Source organism: Rhodofomes roseus (genome assembly GCF_022264815.1).
Source record: "Rhodofomes roseus strain CIRM-BRFM 1785 chromosome Unknown C8Q71scaffold_24, whole genome shotgun sequence".
NCBI lineage: Eukaryota > Fungi > Basidiomycota > Agaricomycetes > Polyporales > Fomitopsidaceae > Rhodofomes > Rhodofomes roseus.
In genome coordinates this window covers 535,187-553,845 of record NW_025952980.1, presented here as the reverse complement: position 1 = coordinate 553,845, position 18,659 = coordinate 535,187, and the positions used below count along the sequence as shown (strand labels likewise).

The 18,659-nt window shown below is 57.7% G+C and overlaps 8 protein-coding genes across 8 annotated transcripts; 6 read left to right on the top strand and 2 right to left on the bottom strand.

Annotated features, from left to right (window-relative positions):
- The first annotated feature begins 3,019 nt into the window (after positions 1-3,019).
- On the top strand, positions 3,020-4,197 carry C8Q71DRAFT_288298 (uncharacterized protein). Its single transcript, XM_047917564.1, has 3 exons — positions 3,020-3,565; positions 3,619-3,994; positions 4,056-4,197. Exons 1-3 carry the CDS (start codon positions 3,232-3,234, stop codon positions 4,183-4,185), a joined length of 840 nt encoding a protein of 279 aa, XP_047774967.1. The 5' UTR covers positions 3,020-3,231; the 3' UTR covers positions 4,186-4,197.
- Positions 4,198-4,822: 625 nt separating this feature from the next.
- Positions 4,823-7,275, top strand: C8Q71DRAFT_910532 (uncharacterized protein). Its single transcript, XM_047929095.1, has 3 exons — positions 4,823-5,109; positions 5,200-5,283; positions 5,348-7,275. Exons 1-3 carry the CDS (start codon positions 5,003-5,005, stop codon positions 6,864-6,866), a joined length of 1,710 nt encoding a protein of 569 aa, XP_047774966.1. The 5' UTR covers positions 4,823-5,002; the 3' UTR covers positions 6,867-7,275.
- An 18-nt stretch (positions 7,276-7,293) lies between these two features.
- C8Q71DRAFT_288241 (uncharacterized protein) lies at positions 7,294-8,368 on the top strand. The gene is made up of 4 exons (XM_047917562.1): positions 7,294-7,762; positions 7,818-8,046; positions 8,101-8,281; positions 8,336-8,368. Exons 1-3 carry the CDS (start codon positions 7,592-7,594, stop codon positions 8,214-8,216), a joined length of 516 nt encoding a protein of 171 aa, XP_047774965.1. The 5' UTR covers positions 7,294-7,591; the 3' UTR covers positions 8,217-8,281; positions 8,336-8,368.
- On the bottom strand, positions 8,336-9,457 carry C8Q71DRAFT_288266 (uncharacterized protein). Its single transcript, XM_047917563.1, has 2 exons — positions 8,663-9,457; positions 8,336-8,613 (listed from the first exon to the last, which is right to left on the bottom strand). The coding sequence occupies exons 1-2, from the start codon at positions 9,186-9,188 to the stop codon at positions 8,600-8,602; spliced, it is 540 nt and encodes a 179-aa protein (XP_047774964.1). The 5' UTR covers positions 9,189-9,457; the 3' UTR covers positions 8,336-8,599.
- Positions 9,458-9,857: 400 nt separating this feature from the next.
- Positions 9,858-10,914, top strand: C8Q71DRAFT_726707 (NmrA-like family protein; the record flags this gene model as incomplete). Its single annotated transcript, XM_047921793.1, has 3 exons — positions 9,858-9,936; positions 9,986-10,518; positions 10,567-10,914. The coding sequence occupies 3 exons, from the start codon at positions 9,858-9,860 to the stop codon at positions 10,912-10,914; spliced, it is 960 nt and encodes a 319-aa protein (XP_047774963.1).
- Positions 10,915-12,211: 1,297 nt separating this feature from the next.
- C8Q71DRAFT_861530 (aspartic peptidase domain-containing protein) lies at positions 12,212-13,718 on the top strand (the record flags this gene model as incomplete). Its single annotated transcript, XM_047927918.1, has 7 exons — positions 12,212-12,319; positions 12,381-12,633; positions 12,698-12,822; positions 12,877-13,141; positions 13,218-13,389; positions 13,451-13,555; positions 13,628-13,718. 7 exons carry the CDS (start codon positions 12,212-12,214, stop codon positions 13,716-13,718), a joined length of 1,119 nt encoding a protein of 372 aa, XP_047774962.1.
- A 221-nt stretch (positions 13,719-13,939) lies between these two features.
- On the bottom strand, positions 13,940-16,221 carry C8Q71DRAFT_288048 (uncharacterized protein). The gene is made up of 4 exons (XM_047917561.1): positions 16,153-16,221; positions 15,869-16,082; positions 14,729-15,812; positions 13,940-14,672 (listed from the first exon to the last, which is right to left on the bottom strand). Exons 2-4 carry the CDS (start codon positions 15,973-15,975, stop codon positions 14,010-14,012), a joined length of 1,854 nt encoding a protein of 617 aa, XP_047774961.1. The 5' UTR covers positions 15,976-16,082; positions 16,153-16,221; the 3' UTR covers positions 13,940-14,009.
- Positions 16,222-16,298: 77 nt separating this feature from the next.
- On the top strand, positions 16,299-17,392 carry C8Q71DRAFT_780845 (uncharacterized protein). Its single transcript, XM_047924858.1, has one exon. The coding sequence runs from the start codon at positions 16,444-16,446 to the stop codon at positions 17,050-17,052; it is 609 nt and encodes a 202-aa protein (XP_047774960.1). The 5' UTR covers positions 16,299-16,443; the 3' UTR covers positions 17,053-17,392.
- Positions 17,393-18,659: the final 1,267 nt, after the last annotated feature.

Here is an 18,659-nt window from a genome sequence, read left to right as displayed (position 1 = left end):
ACTCCGTGGTCGTGTCGTGGGGATGCGATGTCGTGGCTCCGGTTCCCATTCTGCGCGGTCGGCTCCGGTTGAGGCGAGGTGAGAAGAGAGGTGCGTCCGGCGTGACAGCCGTGTGGGATGTAGACACATGTACTAATCCTTGCTGTTCAAGTGATGTTCGCACAAGAACCCGACGGTCGTCGTCCGATGTTCAATCTTATATAGGACCGAGAAGACTATCCCAGGCCAAGAACTCGTCGTCGTCGCTGTGCGCCATGCATTGCAAGTGCGTGTACGGATCCCGTGCAAGTGGGTCCCTGTAGGTGACGTTCGCGTCTTCGATCACTCCGGGCGCCGGCGTTGAATGCGGGTTAGATCGCCGCAACCAGCGTCGAGCACACGCTATCTCCGTACCATCTCATCTCATCTCATCCTCGTCGACCACACACAGGACTCTGCGTCACGCCACACGCCCGTAACGAAGCCTCGCACTCTTCCTCCTGCACGTACTGGAAACTAAACTCGTGCCGTTCACATACTACTACGTTTCGCACAGCACACGTTCCGTTCTGATATATACCTGTCTTCATCTGCATCCGCACTCGCATCCTCCGTCGCATATCTGTCACCATAGCATGTTCTCGTATCTATGTCTCCTTGTGCATACATCCCGATCCCATTCACCCGTACATCACATTCAACCGGTGTTCTATCGCTTCTTTGCGCCGCTCGTACTTAGCAGTATTTCGTTATCTGTCTTTGATCCTTGCCTGTCTCCGCCACATCATTTACCACGTCGTAGTATTGCACCTGGCTCCGTAGAAGCCACATTGTGTTCGAGCACCCATAGTTGACTCATGAGGCCCTGAATGCTAATACTTTGTGTTGAACCTCAATACTTAGTTGGAGGACATCACACACCTTGAGCCTTCTGTCGCGTATGTCACCAGATCACGTGCACATGTCACAGTTCACATTCAACACGAGCGAACCCGCCTCGCCAGTTCTGGCCACTCTCATCTCCTCCTCCTCCCACTCGGACCATCTCTTATCAAGAGAGTACATACAATGTCGCACTCTGGAAAAGAGCACAGGCGCAGAAGGCGAGATCCGGTCTTCTCTCCCTGCAACAGGAGCTTGAAGGCATCGAGTAAACGGCTGGGGAAGGCTCCGCGCAATCATGACGCAGGTCGAAGTGCTTCAAGGCATCCTTAGTACAGCGAAGCCAGCACGTCTTTGTGTCTATCGTTCACTGTCGATGTCTAACCCGCCCGAATGGATCTACTTTGATCAGGAGCTCTCATTTTCATCCGTCTCGAATACTGATTTGAGAAACGTCCGCATCGACCGCCAGTTCGTCCAAATTCGAACCGACAAGCTTGAAGCGCCGCTCGAGGCCGGGAATGCACGAGAGAGGGACATCCAGCAGCTGTGTTTGCGAACCAGGTGCATTCAGTGGCATCACCGGCATGTCAGCATGCGGGTGAGTAAAGGTTCCGAGTGGTCGCATATGTTAAAATGACGGTTTTGAACAAGGCGCCAGGATGATTCTGGACGCTGTTCTCCTCACCGTGGCGAAGATTTCCTCCGATGGCAATGCACATTGCGAAACTTCTCGTCGCGACCCTGCATGAAATGAGAATTGCGACGGGAGCCGGTATTCCCCTCAAGAATCCTATCACCGGCTCCGAAACGTAGTTCACTGGCGACGTCAACTACAGTCTTTGCACATATGAACAGGAAGATGTTCGGAAAGGCAAGGCCCTTTCGATCTTCTTTACATTCAGCTTGACTGACCGTGTTCTATGTGCTGACATTGATGACATTAGGCTACTATCTAAATCCAGCACATTCTTCATTGAGGGAAAGCCGGTTCAAGACAAACCGTTGTACGATTTTATGCCGGAGGTGATCAGTCAGGCTGCTACTTTGTGCGAGGTGCCCGGGTACGGTTCAGCATTCTCCTGATCGTCTGACTCTTATGAAAAACTCTGTAAACGGAGCCACGGTCGTTGAGTTTTGCTTGACAGATGGTCGCAAGTGGATTTCTTCGGTCTTCTCCAAGGACGACATGGGCAAATCGAGTTTGTTATGAAGGCAACAGCTTTTCTATTCTAGGGCCCAGTCCAGACGTCAATGAAGCTGCGTGGAAGCAAAGTCTCCATCGCGTAGTGGAGTTGGTTTATCATTGGGTCCGTGAATGCTTTCTCAGTAGAGTTCCCTCTTATTGACACCCTCCACTACCTCAGCTGGTCGAGGACAGAGATTCGCTTATCGACCTACTCTATGCGCTGTTCCAAAGGCTAGACGAGGCTGGATACACTCTAGCAGTGGGAGATTACTAGCAGTGTTCCAGGACGTCGGGATTTCTCGTGAGTTGTACGGTTATGTAGAGAGCACCGGCGAACTCCGGGCACACCGCTCCGGTTCGTGACGCAGCGATTCTTCTCGTATATACGTAGTGTAGCGCCTCCTCCACTCGTAGCGCAGCGCAATTCTGGTCGCGTTTGAGTCGTAGCGTGTAGCGAGTCGAGGGCCGGCGTGCAAACCGGTGAGCTGTCCCTTAGCGACTATCTTAGACATGGTGCTCACCGCCGTATATAGGGCCTGGTGTTGCCTTGCCCGATATTGTCGGTAGCCCGCACTGCAGGCCTGGCCTGGTCGTCCGCGCATCACGTACGATTAGGTGAGCGCCCTTTCATTGCCCGCCCCTTCCATCTCTGAACGTCTCACTTGCCCGTCGTCTCGGCGCCCGCCATGATGCGAGTTTGAGGTCACGTTCAGTGTCGCAGTCGAAGAAGTCCGAGGTTCGACTGAGTCGCATCGATGTATTTGATTAGGGTCTAGTGGCAAGTTCCCGGACGCAGGCCATGCCTACGCTGATCAGGCAGCGGAGGGCAGCAGGTGAATCAGCTTCAGCTTGCGCGGCACTACGGCGCGCAGAGCTGCATGTACTGTATGGGTTCTCCGTCAGCAATGCGCGGTACGTTTACTTCATCAGTCGCCATCGGTGTCCGGAATTCCACCCTCACAGAGTCGGACTGACTGCCGGACATCCTTACTGAGCCTATCTTAGTGAGAAACGGAGGCTGAAGAGGCTTTGTCAGCCGGCTGCATGTTCAAAGAGCACGCCATCCCTGGGAGCTTTTGCACACACATATAAAGCGGAGGTCATGGGCCCTTTCTTCCGTGCTCACCAGCCCTCCGTAACCGTTCCCCTCATCGCAACCCACTTTCCACTCCGCCGGCGCCATGTCCGATCAGCCACAATCCGTTACCGCTGACGTATTCTACTTCTCGCCCCCAGAGGACGGCTCGAAGCCCTATACCGACATCAATGCGGACCCCCTCGTCGGCAAGCGCCGCAACAACTGGAACCCCGAGCTGCACTCTGTCGAGGTCGAGAACCTCCGCGGCAAGGAAGACTCGGTGACGCTCGACACCGCGGGCTTCCAGTTCGGCCACGAAGCCGCCGCACACAAGACGTTCACGAGCGATGCTGCGATCGAGGCGGAGTACTACCCCGAGAGCATCGAGCTCGTGAAGAAGATCACGGGCGCGAGCCGTGCCGTCGTCTTCGATCACAGTAAGTCACGCATGTCTTCGTCCGCACTGTGAGCGTATGCTGACTTGGTTCAGCTATCCGGCGCCGCCGCCCAGGCGAGATTGACGACTCGCCGCAGAAGCGTCAGCCCGTCCCGCTGGCGCACGTCGACCAGACGACGGCCTCTGCCATCGCGCGCGTGCACCGACACCTCCCGCCGGCGGAGGCCCCCGCGCTCCTCCAGCGCCGGTTCCAGATCATCAACCTCTGGCGGCCCATCTCACACCCCGCGTACGACTGGCCGCTCGCGCTGTGCGACTACCGGAGCGTGGACCCGAAGACGGACCTTGTGGCCACCGACCTGATCTATCCGGACAGGAAGGGCGAGACGAACAGCGTCAAGTTCAACCCGAACCACAAGTGGAAGTACCTCCGGGGCATGACGCCGGAGGAGTTCGTCTTCATCAAGTGGTGAGCATCGCTAGTGACACGTATATGGATGAGGTTGGCTGACGACAGTATGGTTCTGTAGCTTTGACTCGAAGACTGAGGACAACACGGCGGTCCTGACGCCTCACACTGCGTTCCAGGATCCGAGCACGCCCAAGGACGCCCCGTTCAGGGAGTCGATCGAGCTCCGTCTGCTCGTTTTCTATGACTGACTGATTTGTTAGTTGGACATAACTTATGCAAGATCTGTTGTAGTCGTGCCTGTTCCGGCATAGTAATTGTACTTGGGAACGATGCTCTGATGTTGTCTGTTTGATTGAGTGACTGAGCGAAGTAAGTACACTTGATGAGCACGTAAGCAATATCGATAGGAACGAGGCTGCTTAGGCAACAGAGACCCCGCGGTGGCTGAGGCTACCTCGGCGTATGTTGTCACCCGGGTGTGCGTGCGTCCTGTGCATTCCGTACTTGCTATTCTTGGTAGCCTGCTTGCCGTTCTAGTCGCAAGTTCAGTTCTTTCGTCATCGGCCTGCCCTTCTTCGCGCATCGACTCTATAAATAGTGACAGCTTGCGTACGAGCTCCACTCTTGACCGCACCCTCTGCACATATAAAGCGGGCCTGTGCCGCCTCGACTGCGACAATCCTCCCCCGCTCGAACCTCTCCGTCACTGCAGCGAGCTCGAGCCAAGCCTCCGATGGACGCACTTTAAAATCGGGTCGAGCGAGTGTTCCATACACATTTGCTGAGCAATCTTCCATCAGAACTGTAGATTGCAAGTTGATATTTGAAGCAAGGACGCGCCGGGGATCATGTGGCGGCGGGACGGTCACGGTGGCGTGAAGCGCGGGGGCGCTTGGCCGGATACAGCCACCTCGCGGCATTCACGTTGCATCGAGACTCGAGCTGGTGCTCCGTGTCCGCCTTCTCTCTTCATCCCAACCATCTCGTGTTTCTCTCGTGCGTGCAGCGCCGCAATGTCTGTCTAAGTACAGACTCAGGATCGCTGTGCAATCACCGTGAATTGGTATGACGTTTACCATCTTCGTTTCCATCTCCCTCCTCGCCCTCGTCGTCTCTGCAAGGCCCTACCCACTCGCGGACCCGGAGCATGGCGATGGAAAGAATGCACAATTGTGAGTCCGCGTTTTCTGCGCCACGTTCTCATCGAGACCGTTGCCGTCACTGGACGATCGCCGCTGACGTGCGAACGCCACGACACCCAGGGACGCTGGCGGACTAAAGACCAGCGCCGGTACAACCAAGAGCTTGCGGGATGCCGTGCAGGCAGTCTTTCAGAGTCGGACGGGGTGCGTATCCTTGACTGTCATTGTGTCTCGTGTCCGCCGTGTTCACGACCGCATCGTCCGCCAGACAACCTCTCCCCGGGCTCCCGTCTTCTCTCTCGGACACCGACATCCGCGTCCACTTAACCTCTCCCTCCGTCCTCACCTCGCATCTCGCCGCTCTCGAAGGTCTTGATGCCGTCAAGGCCGTTCTACCCCTGCCGTTCTCCGCTCTCGCTGGCGACGCTGGGCAGGGTATCGGCGCAGATGGCGCTGAGCTCAGCGAGCTTACGGGTGAAGAGAAGCAGCTCTACGAGCTGCTCCGTAACTCTCCTACCGCGAACGGCAGTCTGGAAGACATTGACGGTGGCGTACGACCTGTTCCCGAGCTTGCGCATCTCCAGACCTCGGACTCCGACGCCTCTGAGCACACGCTCGCGGCAGCCGATGACGACTCTCAACAGTCGCCTGTGGTGGACACCCCGACTGTCGGCTCTTCCGTACCCGTTCCTGCACCTCCTTCACCTGCCCTCGTTGTACTCGCCGTGTCTGCGCTCGCGTCGCTCCTGGTCGTTGCGTGCGTATCGCTCTCCGTCTACACGATCTCGTACTTCCGCAAGCATGTGCTCCGTCGCGCCATCGCTTGGGACATCGTCCCGCGCATCGAGGAAGGCTCCGTGGCTGCTGTCCAAGGCGCCGACGCGAACGACGACGAGGGTAGCACTAGCAATGGAGGACAAGGCGAAGCTACGTGCGAGAAGGTGATCGTCGAGAAGGTCCAAGACCTCATCGACTTTGAAGGACCCGTCGCCGCCGCTCCCCGCCCGGAGGACGACAAACCGTTGCCCCATGAGTACAACGAGAAGAGCGGCCTCGTTAAGACGGGCGAGGACGAGGTGCGTTCCACCACAGACGGCGAAGACGAGCTGAACGAGAAGGCATCGTTCTACGACGCGACCGACTCGCCGCTCCTCTTCGTGCATGATGCGCTCCCGTCTCCTCGCCAGGATCCGCGGATCGTCGCCGAGGACTACCCCGACCCCGACCTCCTGCCCCTCCCGTCAGAGACATCGTCTCCCTACGCCACGCCGCCCACCGCCTCGCCCGCGCTGCGCGTCGAGCCGCTGGCGGTCCCGCCATCACTCAAGCGCCTGCCGTCGCAGACGCAGATGCGCGAGCGTGACATGGGCGGGGCGACCCCGCTCTCGAAGCCGGCGTGGTCCGTCCGCGCGGCAGAGTCGCCCGCGCTGGGCCTGCCCGCATCGTCCGCACACACGCCGACGACGTCCCCGCTCCCCTTCTCATCGACCCGCATGCACGCGCGCACACCGTCGCCCACCATAACGATGCCCGGTGCGCTGTTCTCCGAGGCGGAGGCCGATGCGCAGGAGATGGTCGAGGTGGAGCGGCCGACGCGCGCGCGGGCGTACCGCGCGCCGATGCCCGAGCTCGACATTGCGTTCGCGCTGCAGCTCCGGCCGGGCCTCGGCTTGGGTGCGGAGGGCGCGTGGCTCGTGCGGTTCTTGATGGCGATGTTTGGGTGGCTGGGTGTCGTCGTTGGGGGCAACGGGCCTGTGCCGGAGCAGCGGAGGGCGGTGATGGCGTGACCGTGAGGGAGGGAGGGTGTCTTGTGTGGTGTAGGTCGAACGCGAGTCGTTGTGAAGGAAGGTGCTGTTTTCTCGTTCCGTCTGGGACCCAATTCTGGATCTGCTCTCCCGCATATATACAGGCTCATCTTATCTCATCCCATACTATCCGCGCACATACATCACATCTACGGCAAGAATCCCTTATTTAATCCCCTCCCTTCTGATTTCGCTTCTCCGGGCATGGCCCTTACTAGTCGTTTGCGTGGTCCGCTGCGAATGTTCGCGTGACGCGCAGACGGAGTTGTCTTCTGTGTACATGCACCTCCTTGCTGACGCTTACCTCCGCACACCCTCACTGTTGCAAGATCCCGTTGTCTTCGATAGGTTGTCCTTGAATGGATGGATGGATCCTGAGCGCCTTCGAAAGCAAGGCTTGCGAGTCCAAGCGTTCGGCGTTTGGCGTGGCGGGTTTGATGCATCATGCAAGTTCCTACATAACTTCCTCCGCTAGATTGACGGTGCTGGTTTGCAGTTCTTCTAGGGGCGATGTACAGTCCCGGTACCCTGATGCGAGAGCGATCCTCCTCCTTGACCCCGGAGCGCGGAGAGCTTAGTCATCAAGCTTCAAGTTGAACTTAGTTTCAAGGTTGGGAACGCGCGCGACACTTGAAGACAACGTCGGAATCGTCCTTCTGTTCTGACTCTTACCAGTGTTCTGCTTCGCTCCTCCACTCGACTCGCTTATGCAAGCTGCGGGTTTGAACGATGTGTCGGTGCCCGCCTTTGGCTCACGCATGAAGGAACGGCAGTCCGGCGAGAAGCGCATTCTGAAGCTTGCTGGACGCGTACATGCGGTCCTGCAAGCATCCGTTACGGACCAAACCGACGCCAAGGCGGCGCTCCATGACGAGATCGTACGTCTGTCCTGTCTGAAGTGTCTGCCTTCCTCAACCAACAAGTATCACCCAGCACGCAAGCTGGGGCTGGATCACGGACTTGGCATCTCAGGTTGAACTGAACCTGCCCCCTCTTCTGGCTTCTGCTATTGAGCAGGTGTCGCATTATGGACAGGATTTCCAGCTCTCGGCCATCCAGGAGGACGACCCGTTGTGTGGTATTACCGTCCCCATGTGCCATATCAAACAGCACGCGGACTGTCCAAAACAGGCGGCGGGGGAGAAGAACTGGTGGAAGCAAGGTGTGTTTCATTCAATTCGGTGAACAGTGCTTCATGTTGCATCTCCGCTTCTAGCTGACCCTGGGGCAACTCAAGTGGAAGCTCCGGATACCACACCGGTGAAGAGTATGAACCGTCTGCTTCTCTGCTTCTCTGCAGATCCCCAGCTAACCTATCGCGCTGACAGCTGAGGAATATACTGCGGCGATACCAGCCTGGACGGCTGGGAAGAAGCGGGATGCCCTCACGTCGAACGGTAAGTACCTCTCCGCTTTTCTGCGAATCTGCAGCTGATAAACCGTCCCAACAGCCTATCAGCCTGGCCCCGCAGAGTCGGCCAGCAAAGCAGGGAAGAAGCGTGCAAGAGCGGCCGAGGACGATAAAGACACACGTCAGCCAGGTGCAACGAAGCGGCCGCGGCAAGCGAAGGAAAAGCTGAAGTCAAACCACATGGAGACGTCCGATGAAGACGAACATCCGCTGGCGGCTGCCAAAGCAAAGGGCAACAAGCCGCGGGCCGACGGCGTAGATGACGGTGGCGATGGCTATGTTGATGACGACAACGGTGTCAATGTCAATGGCATGCAGCTTTTGCCCATGGTAAGTTACTAGCTCCCAAACGTGTACTAGTACTGACTGTTGTATGCGCTCAGCTCAATGAACTGGGCGCGACCATGTCTGACCCACAACCCGAGCCTGGCAAGGTGACTGCCAATCAACCTAATGGGGTCCGGCCAGTGACCGCCGTGGCCGATTCCAGGCAGCCTCCCACAACCGCTACTGGCGGTCCTGCGACTTTGAAAGTCGCGCCTCGCCTCGCCTCGCCTCGCCTCTGTTGCGCCACTCGTGGCCCCCTTGCCTGTCGTTTCCCTGCCGGGCTTGGAGTTGGAGCAGTTGCGGCTGCAGATACAATCTGCGCAACTGCATGCGCCATGCGTCGCACAATTCGTTGGGATTGTCTCCGGCCTGCTGGCCATGTTACGGCAACAGGACAGCCGCCAAGCAGTGTTTGAGAGGCACCTCGCAACCCACGGGCTGAGAGGGACGACTGCTGCGGATCTGGAGGATCGCTTGGCTACGACTGAGGCGACGCTCAAGGCAACACAACACAAACTGGAGGAAATGCAAGCTGACCTTATCAAACTGGATGACTCCCTATACATAACTTGCAAAGAACTGGACGAGTGGGACGACTCGGAGTGATGGCAGACTCAACTCCGGGAGGTCAATGAAACCTCCCAGGCCTGCATGTCTTGCTTTGAGGGTGTTGAGGAAAGATGGGCGGCACGAGACATCACTTGCAAGCGGTAGGTATGGTTTGCCTGTTGTCTCATAATCCGGCTTCAAGTTGTAATCTCGCACACTGGACTGCATTTATTGTTTGGAACATATATGGCATCGTCGAAAATTACGGGTCGTCGTACCTGCCAAGGTTCGTCACACCAGCTGTATGCTGCCACCTCTGCAGGCTGATGAGGTACGGAGCCGTTTGTCTGAGAACACGCGGCCACACGAACACTACGCCTGCCTTGTATGGCTAGCTTGAGTGGTCACCGATCTCACAAGATCGCTCCCGCCCGGCAGAATGGTCTACCCTCCGCGATCTCTCTTGCGATCAAGGTGTGCGATCGATGACGTCGCGGCCGCTGACAAACGTCGAGGAGGTTCGACGATGACAAATGTCCTCGCCGTTGCGGAGGACAACTTGTTACTATACGATCAACGGGCTTGTCTTCGAACAGCGGGAACGCACTTCGGTGGGCTGTGACAGTGTCTGATACACGTGAAGCACGGGTCTGACGACTCTGACAGCAGCTTGTCAATCTACAGACATGACCAAATACGTGCTGACCGGTGCAACAGGTGGGCTCGGCTCACAAACATTGCTGTTCCTTCTGCATCTCGTCCCCGGTTCGTCCTATCCATTGTATGCGCTATGGACCACCCTGACTCTACTCAGCATCTGACATCATCGTATCGCTGCATAACCCCGCCGGTGCGTCCCCGACGATCGTCTCGTCCGGTGTCGAGGTCCGCAAGGGCGACTATGCCGACCCTGCCTCGCTACGCACCGCCTTCGCAGGGGCCGACAAACTCTTCCTCGTGTCGTACCCGTCCATCGCGCACGAGCTCCGCGTGCGCATGCACAAGAACGCGATCGACGCCGCGACGGCCGTCGGGATCAAGCACGTCTACTACACGAGCCTCGCGTTCGGTTTCGGGGCGCAGCGCGCACTCGTGCCGCCCGGCGAGCAGGAGAGCGTCGCGGAGGTGATGCAGGCGCACCTTGACACGGAGGCGTACCTCAAGCAGAGCGGGCTGACGTACACGATCATCCGCGAGGGCATCTACAGCGAGAGCTACCCGCTGTACTTTGGGTTCTGGAGCGCGAGCGAGAGCTCGGACGAGGTAGTTGTCCCGCATGGAGACGGCGGGATTGCGTGGGTGAACCGCCCGGACTTGGGAGAGGGCACGGCGAGGATCATCGCGGCAGTGTGTGCTCTTCGTTCAATTCTGTACTGCGACTGACCGTTTTAACAGGAGAGCGGCTACGAGAACCGCACGCTCCTCCTCTCCGGCACGCGCATCATCACACTGTCCGCGCTCGCGTCCACGATCTCCGCGCTGCTCAACCGGCCTGTGCGCCTGAAGGTCGTTTCAGAGGACGAGTACGTCGCGGCGCACACCGGGCGTCCTGGGCCGCGCGGCGAGGCGGACTTTCTCCGCAAGTGGGCGACGACGTACCGCGCGCTGGTGCGGGGCGAGTGTGCGGTGGCGGACCCGACGCTGAAGGAGATCCTCGGGAGGGAGCCGACGCCGTTCGATGAGACGGTGAGGGAGATGTTGGGTGTGGGCGGGGAGGGTGCGGTGGAGCAGTACGCGAAGTGATCGCTGGAAAGTGGATCGTTGATTCATTTACTGACAATGAAACATGGTTAGCTCTCCGCAGCTCTCGTACACAGCGCTCTCGCACCACAGCCTCCCTCACCCCTCGTTGTGCTCTCCGTGTCCGCGCTTGCTTCGCTCCTGGACGTCGCATGTGTCTCGCCCTCCATCTACACGGTCTCGTACTTCCGAAACACGTGCTCCGTAGCGCGATCGCTTGGGACATAGTCCCTCGCATCGAGGAAGGCTTTGTGGTGCTCTACAAGGCGCAAACGCGAACGACGACGAACGTAGCACTGGAAATGGAGGCCAGGGCGCAGCTACGTGCGATAAGGTCGTCATCGGGAAGGTCCAAGACTTCATTGACTTTCTCATCGACTTTGAAGGACCCGTCCCCGTCGCTCCCCACCCGGAGGACGACAGCCCCCTGAGTACAACGAGAGGAGCGGGTCGTTGGGATGGACGGGGACGAGGCGCGTTCCACCACTGATGGTGAAGACTCATGAGCTGAACGAGAACTCGAGAGGAAGGTGCTGTTATCTCGTTCCATCTAGGACCCACTGGCAATTCTGGATCTGCTCTCCCACATATAACTATGTCTATGGCAACAAAGTACACGATGTCGCTGCATTGCTCGAACCCGACTCCGGATAGGATAGAACCGGCACATAGGTCTTAAGCTTAAACCGTGACAGTCTGATCGATTCCGAGCGCTAAGCTAATGTCTACTCTTCACTACTACGTTCACTGTGACGTGTACAATGCAACATGGAACTGGGACTGGCTTCGAGATGAACAACTATCGCGGCATGGCTCGTGTTCAAACCGATTGGTCCCTCAGGCCTCAGGTCTCGCGGAGGAGTCTGAGACGTCCGTGGAAAGACGATGGGCTAGACTTGGTCGTCCGAAGAGGCTTCCCTCCTTTTCACGGTGCCATCCAGGTTGGCTCAACCCGCCGACAGGTGTCTACCAGGGAGGGCTGGAGGCGCCATGAAGTGACCATTATGCTTGTACGGCGCGTCAACAGCCATCACACACCTACTCGCCAGGCTCCAAAGCTTTGCCCCATTCCCAGTATACGACAGAGTCGGACTCAGATGACAGGCACATGGGTACGTGAGCTCATCCTGCCTGCAAAAACAGCATTAGCCTGAGCCTTGGTGAGCACTGTAGTCTCGGCGATCCTACCACCGTGTCTTGATCCACGCCTGCGCTGTTTTCAGTCACAGAGCTTTTATGCAGCGCACAGTCTCTGAGCACGAGGACCACCTCCATTCCATTGACTCTCAAACCCGCCAACATGGCACTGGGCGACATCCTCATATTCATACTCTCCGTGCTTGCTTACGCACGTCCGGTGGAACGGGATGCAGGGCAAAGCAGCCCTCTCCGGCGTACGAGCAATCTGGTAAGCTTCATCACGACCCACAGAGTATGTGCGAGGGACGGCTGTCTCACGTCTGGAGTAGGCGCGTGTCGCGACTGGACACAAGGTGCCGTTCACGTATGAAGGCTACAGTCTCCTGCCTGTCGGCACCATCCAGGTCGGCACCCCAGCACTCGACATCGCCGTCATCTTTTCGACGGGATCGGCGGATTCCTGGGTCCTTGACTCCGTATATTCCCGCTCTCAATCGCTAGGGAAGCACTGTAAGGACGGGGTTTACAAACTGCAGTTCGGAGATCGGAGTGGCATTCAGGGGCACATATGCACCGATACTGGTGAGTGAAACGCGCGAACAGCGAATAGTACACTGACGGGGACGGTGTTTACAGTTTACAGTAGATATCGCTGTTCATGAACAGGCGCTCCTCTCGGCGACCAACGTGGACAAGGGGACCTGGAGGATGGACATTCCCGGGGATGGCATGCTCGCCCTGTCATCTCCTTCCGTTTCGCGCTTGAAAGGAGTACGTCTACGACTCGTAGCTATTCCGAACGCGCTCACGTCTGGTTGCGCTCAGCGCCCCGTGGGCTACTTCTGGAACGCAGTCGAACAGAAGGCCGTGACGACGCCGGGCGAGTTCAGCTTCTACTTTGCGCCCCGCGGGAGCACCGCTGGGTCAGAGCTGCAGATTGGCGGGCGCGATCCGTCCAAGTACATTGGCGAGCCGGAGAAGCACTTGACCGCGTTCGTTGGCGAGGAACGCAGTTGGACTATCCCAGGAGGGAGCATCTACGTCGACGGTAAAGCGGTCGTTCAAGATATAGTCACGACGATTGACAGCGGTGAGCGAGCGCAATGCCGGCGTGACCGCGAGGTTGTGTGATGCTGACGCCGAGCTATGCCCGTTGTGCGACGTAGCCGCGAACTACATATACTGCTCGCTCGGTGCCTTGACGTTCTTCTACAGGAGGGTACCCGGTGCGTGTGTGATCAAGCCTGGGGTATGGGGCATCCCGTGCGCGAAGGATGGGGGGCGCCCGTCCATCGAGGTATCATGGGACAACATGAGTAAATTCGACATCTCCGAGTTGTCAGTACCGTCGTCTGTTCCATTGTATCTCGCGAGTTGGACTCACGCGCAATTACGGCAGCATCCTATATTCGCGAGTGACCGTCGACGGAGAGTGTGTCTGGGAGTCTGAGATCATGTTGCTGAAGGACGACCGCGCGGCTAATCACTGGAACTTTGGTACTGCGTGAGTGCCATGTCGTGTCTGCGTACTAAGGGGGGGTTGTGTTGTTGATGCCGTCCTGGCTGAGTCGAATAGGTTCATGCGGGCAGCCTACACTATCTTCTCGGTGGATCAAAGGGTGATCCTGTTGGCGAAGCCTAACCATGACCACGGTCAATCACCATAGCCTTTCTGCGTCTACTGGGGGCTTTCAGTTCGCTCAGGTAACGTGCATTCAAAGTGCACAGCAGATCGAAGTGCTAGCGAACCCCGCGACCAGACGTGCAGCGGACTCGCTTGCGAAAGGCGCTAGCCTCTACGACAGACATCGCGCGTGAAGCAAATTTTCTTGTGTGTTTCACTACGTAACGGAGAGACTGGTTTTATACAGGTAGCTATGGGAGTGTGCTCAGCATTGTGTCATGCCCCGCAAGCTGCATGCTATGAGTCGGATTGTACTCGTACAGATGACATTGCTTCACCGTGCACGCTTGCTTACACACGAGACAGAAAGTACGAAAAGTGAGACGAATGCCACGACGAGCAAGTGACCGATCGCGAAAGTGGCCAGAACTAATAACGATGAGGAAGTAGGAACTGGGCCGCCTGGGACAGCACCCTCGCCTCCATTGTGGTGTGGCGGATGGTCCGAGATGCGCGACCCATCCGGTAGTTCGAGGACCATAACTCCGCGGGCCAGCCAAGAGCTAAACAGAGGAACAAGGATAGCCCTGACGGCCTCAGACGATGTGTGGAGCATTTCCGCAGTGCTAGCGGGGCTCGTTGGCTCGTCTCCATCTGCGTGCAAATCATTGTACACTCGGAAGGAGACTGTGATGGACGCAGGAGGCAAGTCTGAGAACTCGGGGCGAGAAAGGATCGACTCGAACGTGGCCACTGTACCGGTCAGCGCGGGATCTGCCACTGTATATAGGGCGGGGTCTACGCTGTCGTACGTTATGAAGGCAACGTGCGCGTCCTGCAGGTTCGGGCTGTTCATTTGCGAGAAGAGGGCGAGAAGGGCTCCGAGGACCCATAGCATGCCGAGCGACGAAGACGTGGCGAAGTACATGGTAAGACGATGGAGGTTGGTGTTGTACGTGAGTGGAGGAGGGAGGAGGTCCAAGTCCCCACGTCCAGGCTGAGTCGGTGTGTCAGCCTCTAGCCGCCGCACGAACGGAATGGAATGGGACTCACGTGCCAGAACGTGAGGATGTCTGATCGGTAGCCCCAGAGAAACTCTGTGAGTGCTGGCCCAGACTGGCGAAGACATTCTCGAATGGCCAGTTGCAGTGCCGGGGACGGTGCATCGTCGAGGGTGACGTACAGCTCCTCTAGCGCGTAGTTCCGGTTGACTAGGAGCTCGATCAAAGTCAGGGCGAAGGCGGAAGACACCTCGGACAGGCGGACGGTCGTCAATGCAGTGGCGACCTCCGTCTCTGCCGTCCCAATGACCTGGTCAGAGCTTGCGGATTTACGAAAGACTTGCGGCTCTTCCGACCTGCGTAACGGGTCACCTTCTATGTGTAAATGGCGAAGGGCCGGGAATGCGTCAATGAATGAGAACAGCTGCGATGTAGAGAGAAGTCTGGTCCGGCGGAGTGAGAGCTTGACCACAGTCAGGTACAAGGCCAGCAGGTCGAGCATACATTGAGGCAGGTGCTGTCCGTCGGCTACTGCCATAGGGTCTCCTGACGCCGCAACATGCCAGAACTCCAACGTACGGAGCGTCTGCCTAAACTGAAATGCGGGCCGCACAGCATCCGGGGACAATGTGTGAAATACTACCGAGTCCAGAGAGAGCAGTTCAAGGCTAGGGAGGGCATGGATGGTCGTCCGGAGTTCGTCGGTGTGACGAAACCGACATCGTTCGAGTATCAAGCTGGTGACGGATGCGAAGTAGGCGAGGTGCTTGAAGAAGCACGCATGAGGCCGTTTCAACGTCCAATCCAGCTGTGAGAAGCTGAGCATAGTTAGCTGCGACAGGCGGCTTGCCGGAACGCGCAGCGGGAAGGTATGAGCGAAGGCCTTCGTGGGATGCTCCCGGATGGTCAGGTGACGTAATGCTCGTCCGTAGCTTCTGTTATTCCTGGACATGAGAATGCGGACAAGGTCGTCCAAGGCCTGTGTGCTCTGGACGGTCCGCTCGAGAAGGTGGTGTCTGGCAGAGAAGTACCATGCCCGGCATACGAGGCAGCATCGTGCGAGTTGTACAGGCTCGTCGAAGAGAAAGTCGGCGATGAAATCGATCAGCTCCTGCGCGAAGGTCGGGACGGTGTTGCTGCAATCGGATGGTGAGTCAAGGAGCGCGTACCGGTAGTGTAAACGGGACTGCACCTAGTGTACACAGGTTGTCTGAAATGTATGTCGATCCATTCATCCTGCATCGTCGTGATCGACCTCGGCGGGTCCTGACCAGTATCGATGTTAAACCCGGGTTTCATTCAGCCTGATATGTATCACCGTTCACCACGACCATTTAACGAGCTGCGTGGAGGCGTTTTGCTAGCCGAGGTCGGTTTGCACCCGATTGACAACACTTCAAGTGAACCTGTATTCCCAAAGGGCCAGAAACAAGATATCAGAGATGCTACCGAGTAGCACTGAGTCACTGGACGCACTAAGGGGATGATTTCAGGAAGAGAGGAAGGCCGCACATCGTCCTCACGGTTCGACTTGGTGCTGTGCGGCAAGGGCATGGCAGTCCTCGCACGTGTGCAAACCTTATTCGCGGGGGAGTTCAGTGAGCTTAACATGTTTACCGGCAGACCAGTCACAACCCGAGGTCTTCTCGCATCAACACTATGAGTGCCCCTAGCTCCCATACTTGCGCATCGCGTCAGGGCGCGACAGGAGGCATAGACTGATGAGCTACACGCTGCCAAACGCAAAGTTGAACGACTGTGGACGATATGACAAATGGAAAGACCCACTGTGCGCCGTCCGCAGCTTGGAGGGATCGCTGCGGAGTGGACGGTGCATGTAGCGCACCACGCGAGGACGTCGAGTACATTTTCGCGGAGGCGCTGTATGTCTATATCGTGGTTGGACATCGCCGAGGTCACAATCGAGAGTCTTTGAGCTGTGCAGCGACACCACGATCAACGCGAGAACTTGAGCAGCAGATTGAGAAGGTCTCTCGACAAGGTCTGAGATCTGAGGTCCTGGTGGGTACGACGGAAAAGACAGCCCAGAATCGCCAAGCAAGTGATCGACACGAAGCCGGCGAGGTGGTCGAAGCTGTCCGGGCGCGGGCGAACGCTCTTCCAGTCCAGGTTGACGAGAGCGAGGTACCACGTCGGCGAGGAACGTTGTCTGGGCACGCGCACGGAGGATACCGCTCTGTGCGCGAACGGCCGTCTGGGGTCGCCGAAGGTGTGCGTGTGCTCCGGCTTGAAACACCGTTTGCTGTCCTGCGACACGACAATACTTATGCACGGCTTCTCGCGTGCGCGTCAGGAGGGTCTCTTGCGGGAGATAGTGCCGCCCCTCGAAGTACGGTACAAGGCAGCACCTCGTGAGCTGCACTGGCTCGTCCTGGAGACTGTCGGCAACGAGAAAGATGCCTCCCTCCGGGAAATGCGGGTAAGCGGCACTGTTGTGAGTAGAATAGGAGTCGGCGGGATAGATGGGTCGGCGAGAGTGCTGGAGATAGTGCAGGCCATGTGGTGTTTCTACGCCGCCGCGTCCCAGAGGAATGCGTTCCACAAGTACCACTGTACCGGCAGTTCTGCTGGCGCGACGTGCGGGTAGGCCAACCTGTACCGGTGGTATCCGACGAGGGGTAGGTGTCGGGACTCGGGAACATGTAGTGCATGGTCGCGGTCGTCGGACAACTTGAGTCGTCGGACATGGTCACGGGCCCTCCTCCCGCCGCGCGACGAGCGACCTCGAATTCATTCCTGGCCAGCAGTGCCCTCAGCTTCCGCCTCGATATCAGCTTTCTTCCCTTAGATGGATCCTCTCCTCCTCCTGCATAGGCCATGGTGTTCACGCTCTGCTAAACCTCGGACACACTGCACCACTCGAACGTTCCGCCCCCGAATTCTCCCTCAACGCCCGAATCGCATTCCAACAAGGTCTGGTCGCTACTAGGCTAGCATGCAACTTGGACTCCTCCTCCTCCTTCTCAGAAACGCAATCGCACAACGCTCGTGGCTTCTCGCGCCATTATTATGATCATCGCCCAGCGGCATGCGTCTTTCCGCTAGACGGCCCGCATGCACAAGGTCTGGGATCATGAGCTCATCGTTGAGCGTTCATTATACAGAATGTATCGGTGTGCGTTACCCGCGTCCTGAGGAATCGTGCAGTATGCGAGTTGAGCAGGAGGACCACGGGCCTCGTAAGTGAACCCCGCATTCGCACGCTCTGAGCCCCGAGATACTCACCGAAGTGGCATCACAGTGGGTGTACATATACCAACCCCGTAGTGCGATGACATTTCCTCGTATCCATATCATCCGTGTCCGCGTCTCCCTCCCACACGACTTTGAGGTACGTCTGCCCTCTGCACAGCTCGCTAACACGACCTTCGAAGCTCATAAGAACGCTACAGACCACATTCACTTGCACAAGCTGACCGCCTGAGTACGTCGCGCGATCCACATGTAAAACTTAGAAAAGGGTTCACTTGCGGACGCGGGACCAGGCATGTCCTAACGAGGAAGTGCGCAAATGCAGTCTCTCCTCCTGGCCCATTGCCGGGCAACGTCGGGACACTCCTCGCCGTGCCGCTCTCCCATGGCCGTCCCAGTCACCAGATGTGCATCCGCCGTCTCTCGGATGGTCCTACCTAGTGTCTCACTGCTCACTGCAAGCTAGTTTAACTCGAACGTACAAGCATGCACGGCCTGCCGTACCCGCCGCGTCATACGCCGCGCCCAGGCCTACTCGTGGTCCTCCGTAGCATATTGAACCAATAGGGTGCTGTATACTCGCCTCGTACGCGCAAACTTGACTTCCCGGCGGGTACATGGAACCTCCACCTGCACGTCTGGAAGCTGGCGTACTTGTGTGCGAGACGTCCGTCTCCTTGCGATTCGGATCGTACCGCCGCGAAGCTCGCCTTATTCCCGCAGCGCGCTGACGACGCTCCAAGTACATCCAATCTTCCTGGAAATGGAGC

Excerpts from the sequence above, each read along its gene's own strand:
- C8Q71DRAFT_288298 (XM_047917564.1), top strand. The coding sequence starts at position 3,232 with ATGTCCGATCAGCCACAATCCGTTACCGCTGACGTATTCTACTTCTCG. Across the intron at positions 3,566-3,618 it reads TGCCGTCGTCTTCGATCACA|CTATCCGGCGCCGCCGCCCA; the intron begins GTAAGTCACGCA and ends GACTTGGTTCAG. Across the intron at positions 3,995-4,055 it reads GAGTTCGTCTTCATCAAGTG|CTTTGACTCGAAGACTGAGG; the intron begins GTGAGCATCGCT and ends ATGGTTCTGTAG.
- C8Q71DRAFT_910532 (XM_047929095.1), top strand. The coding sequence starts at position 5,003 with ATGACGTTTACCATCTTCGTTTCCATCTCCCTCCTCGCCCTCGTCGTC. Across the intron at positions 5,110-5,199 it reads GATGGAAAGAATGCACAATT|GGACGCTGGCGGACTAAAGA; the intron begins GTGAGTCCGCGT and ends CACGACACCCAG. Across the intron at positions 5,284-5,347 it reads GTCTTTCAGAGTCGGACGGG|ACAACCTCTCCCCGGGCTCC; the intron begins GTGCGTATCCTT and ends ATCGTCCGCCAG.
- C8Q71DRAFT_288241 (XM_047917562.1), top strand. The coding sequence starts at position 7,592 with ATGCAAGCTGCGGGTTTGAACGATGTGTCGGTGCCCGCCTTTGGCTCA. Across the intron at positions 7,763-7,817 it reads CGGCGCTCCATGACGAGATC|CACGCAAGCTGGGGCTGGAT; the intron begins GTACGTCTGTCC and ends AGTATCACCCAG. Across the intron at positions 8,047-8,100 it reads GAAGAACTGGTGGAAGCAAG|CTGACCCTGGGGCAACTCAA; the intron begins GTGTGTTTCATT and ends CTCCGCTTCTAG.
- C8Q71DRAFT_288266 (XM_047917563.1), bottom strand. The coding sequence starts at position 9,188 with ATGTATAGGGAGTCATCCAGTTTGATAAGGTCAGCTTGCATTTCCTCC.
- C8Q71DRAFT_288048 (XM_047917561.1), bottom strand. The coding sequence starts at position 15,975 with ATGAAACCCGGGTTTAACATCGATACTGGTCAGGACCCGCCGAGGTCG. Across the intron at positions 15,813-15,868 it reads AGACAACCTGTGTACACTAG|CAACACCGTCCCGACCTTCG; the intron begins GTGCAGTCCCGT and ends ATCCGATTGCAG. Across the intron at positions 14,673-14,728 it reads ACATCCTCACGTTCTGGCAC|CCTGGACGTGGGGACTTGGA; the intron begins GTGAGTCCCATT and ends ACACCGACTCAG.
- C8Q71DRAFT_780845 (XM_047924858.1), top strand. The coding sequence starts at position 16,444 with ATGACAAATGGAAAGACCCACTGTGCGCCGTCCGCAGCTTGGAGGGAT.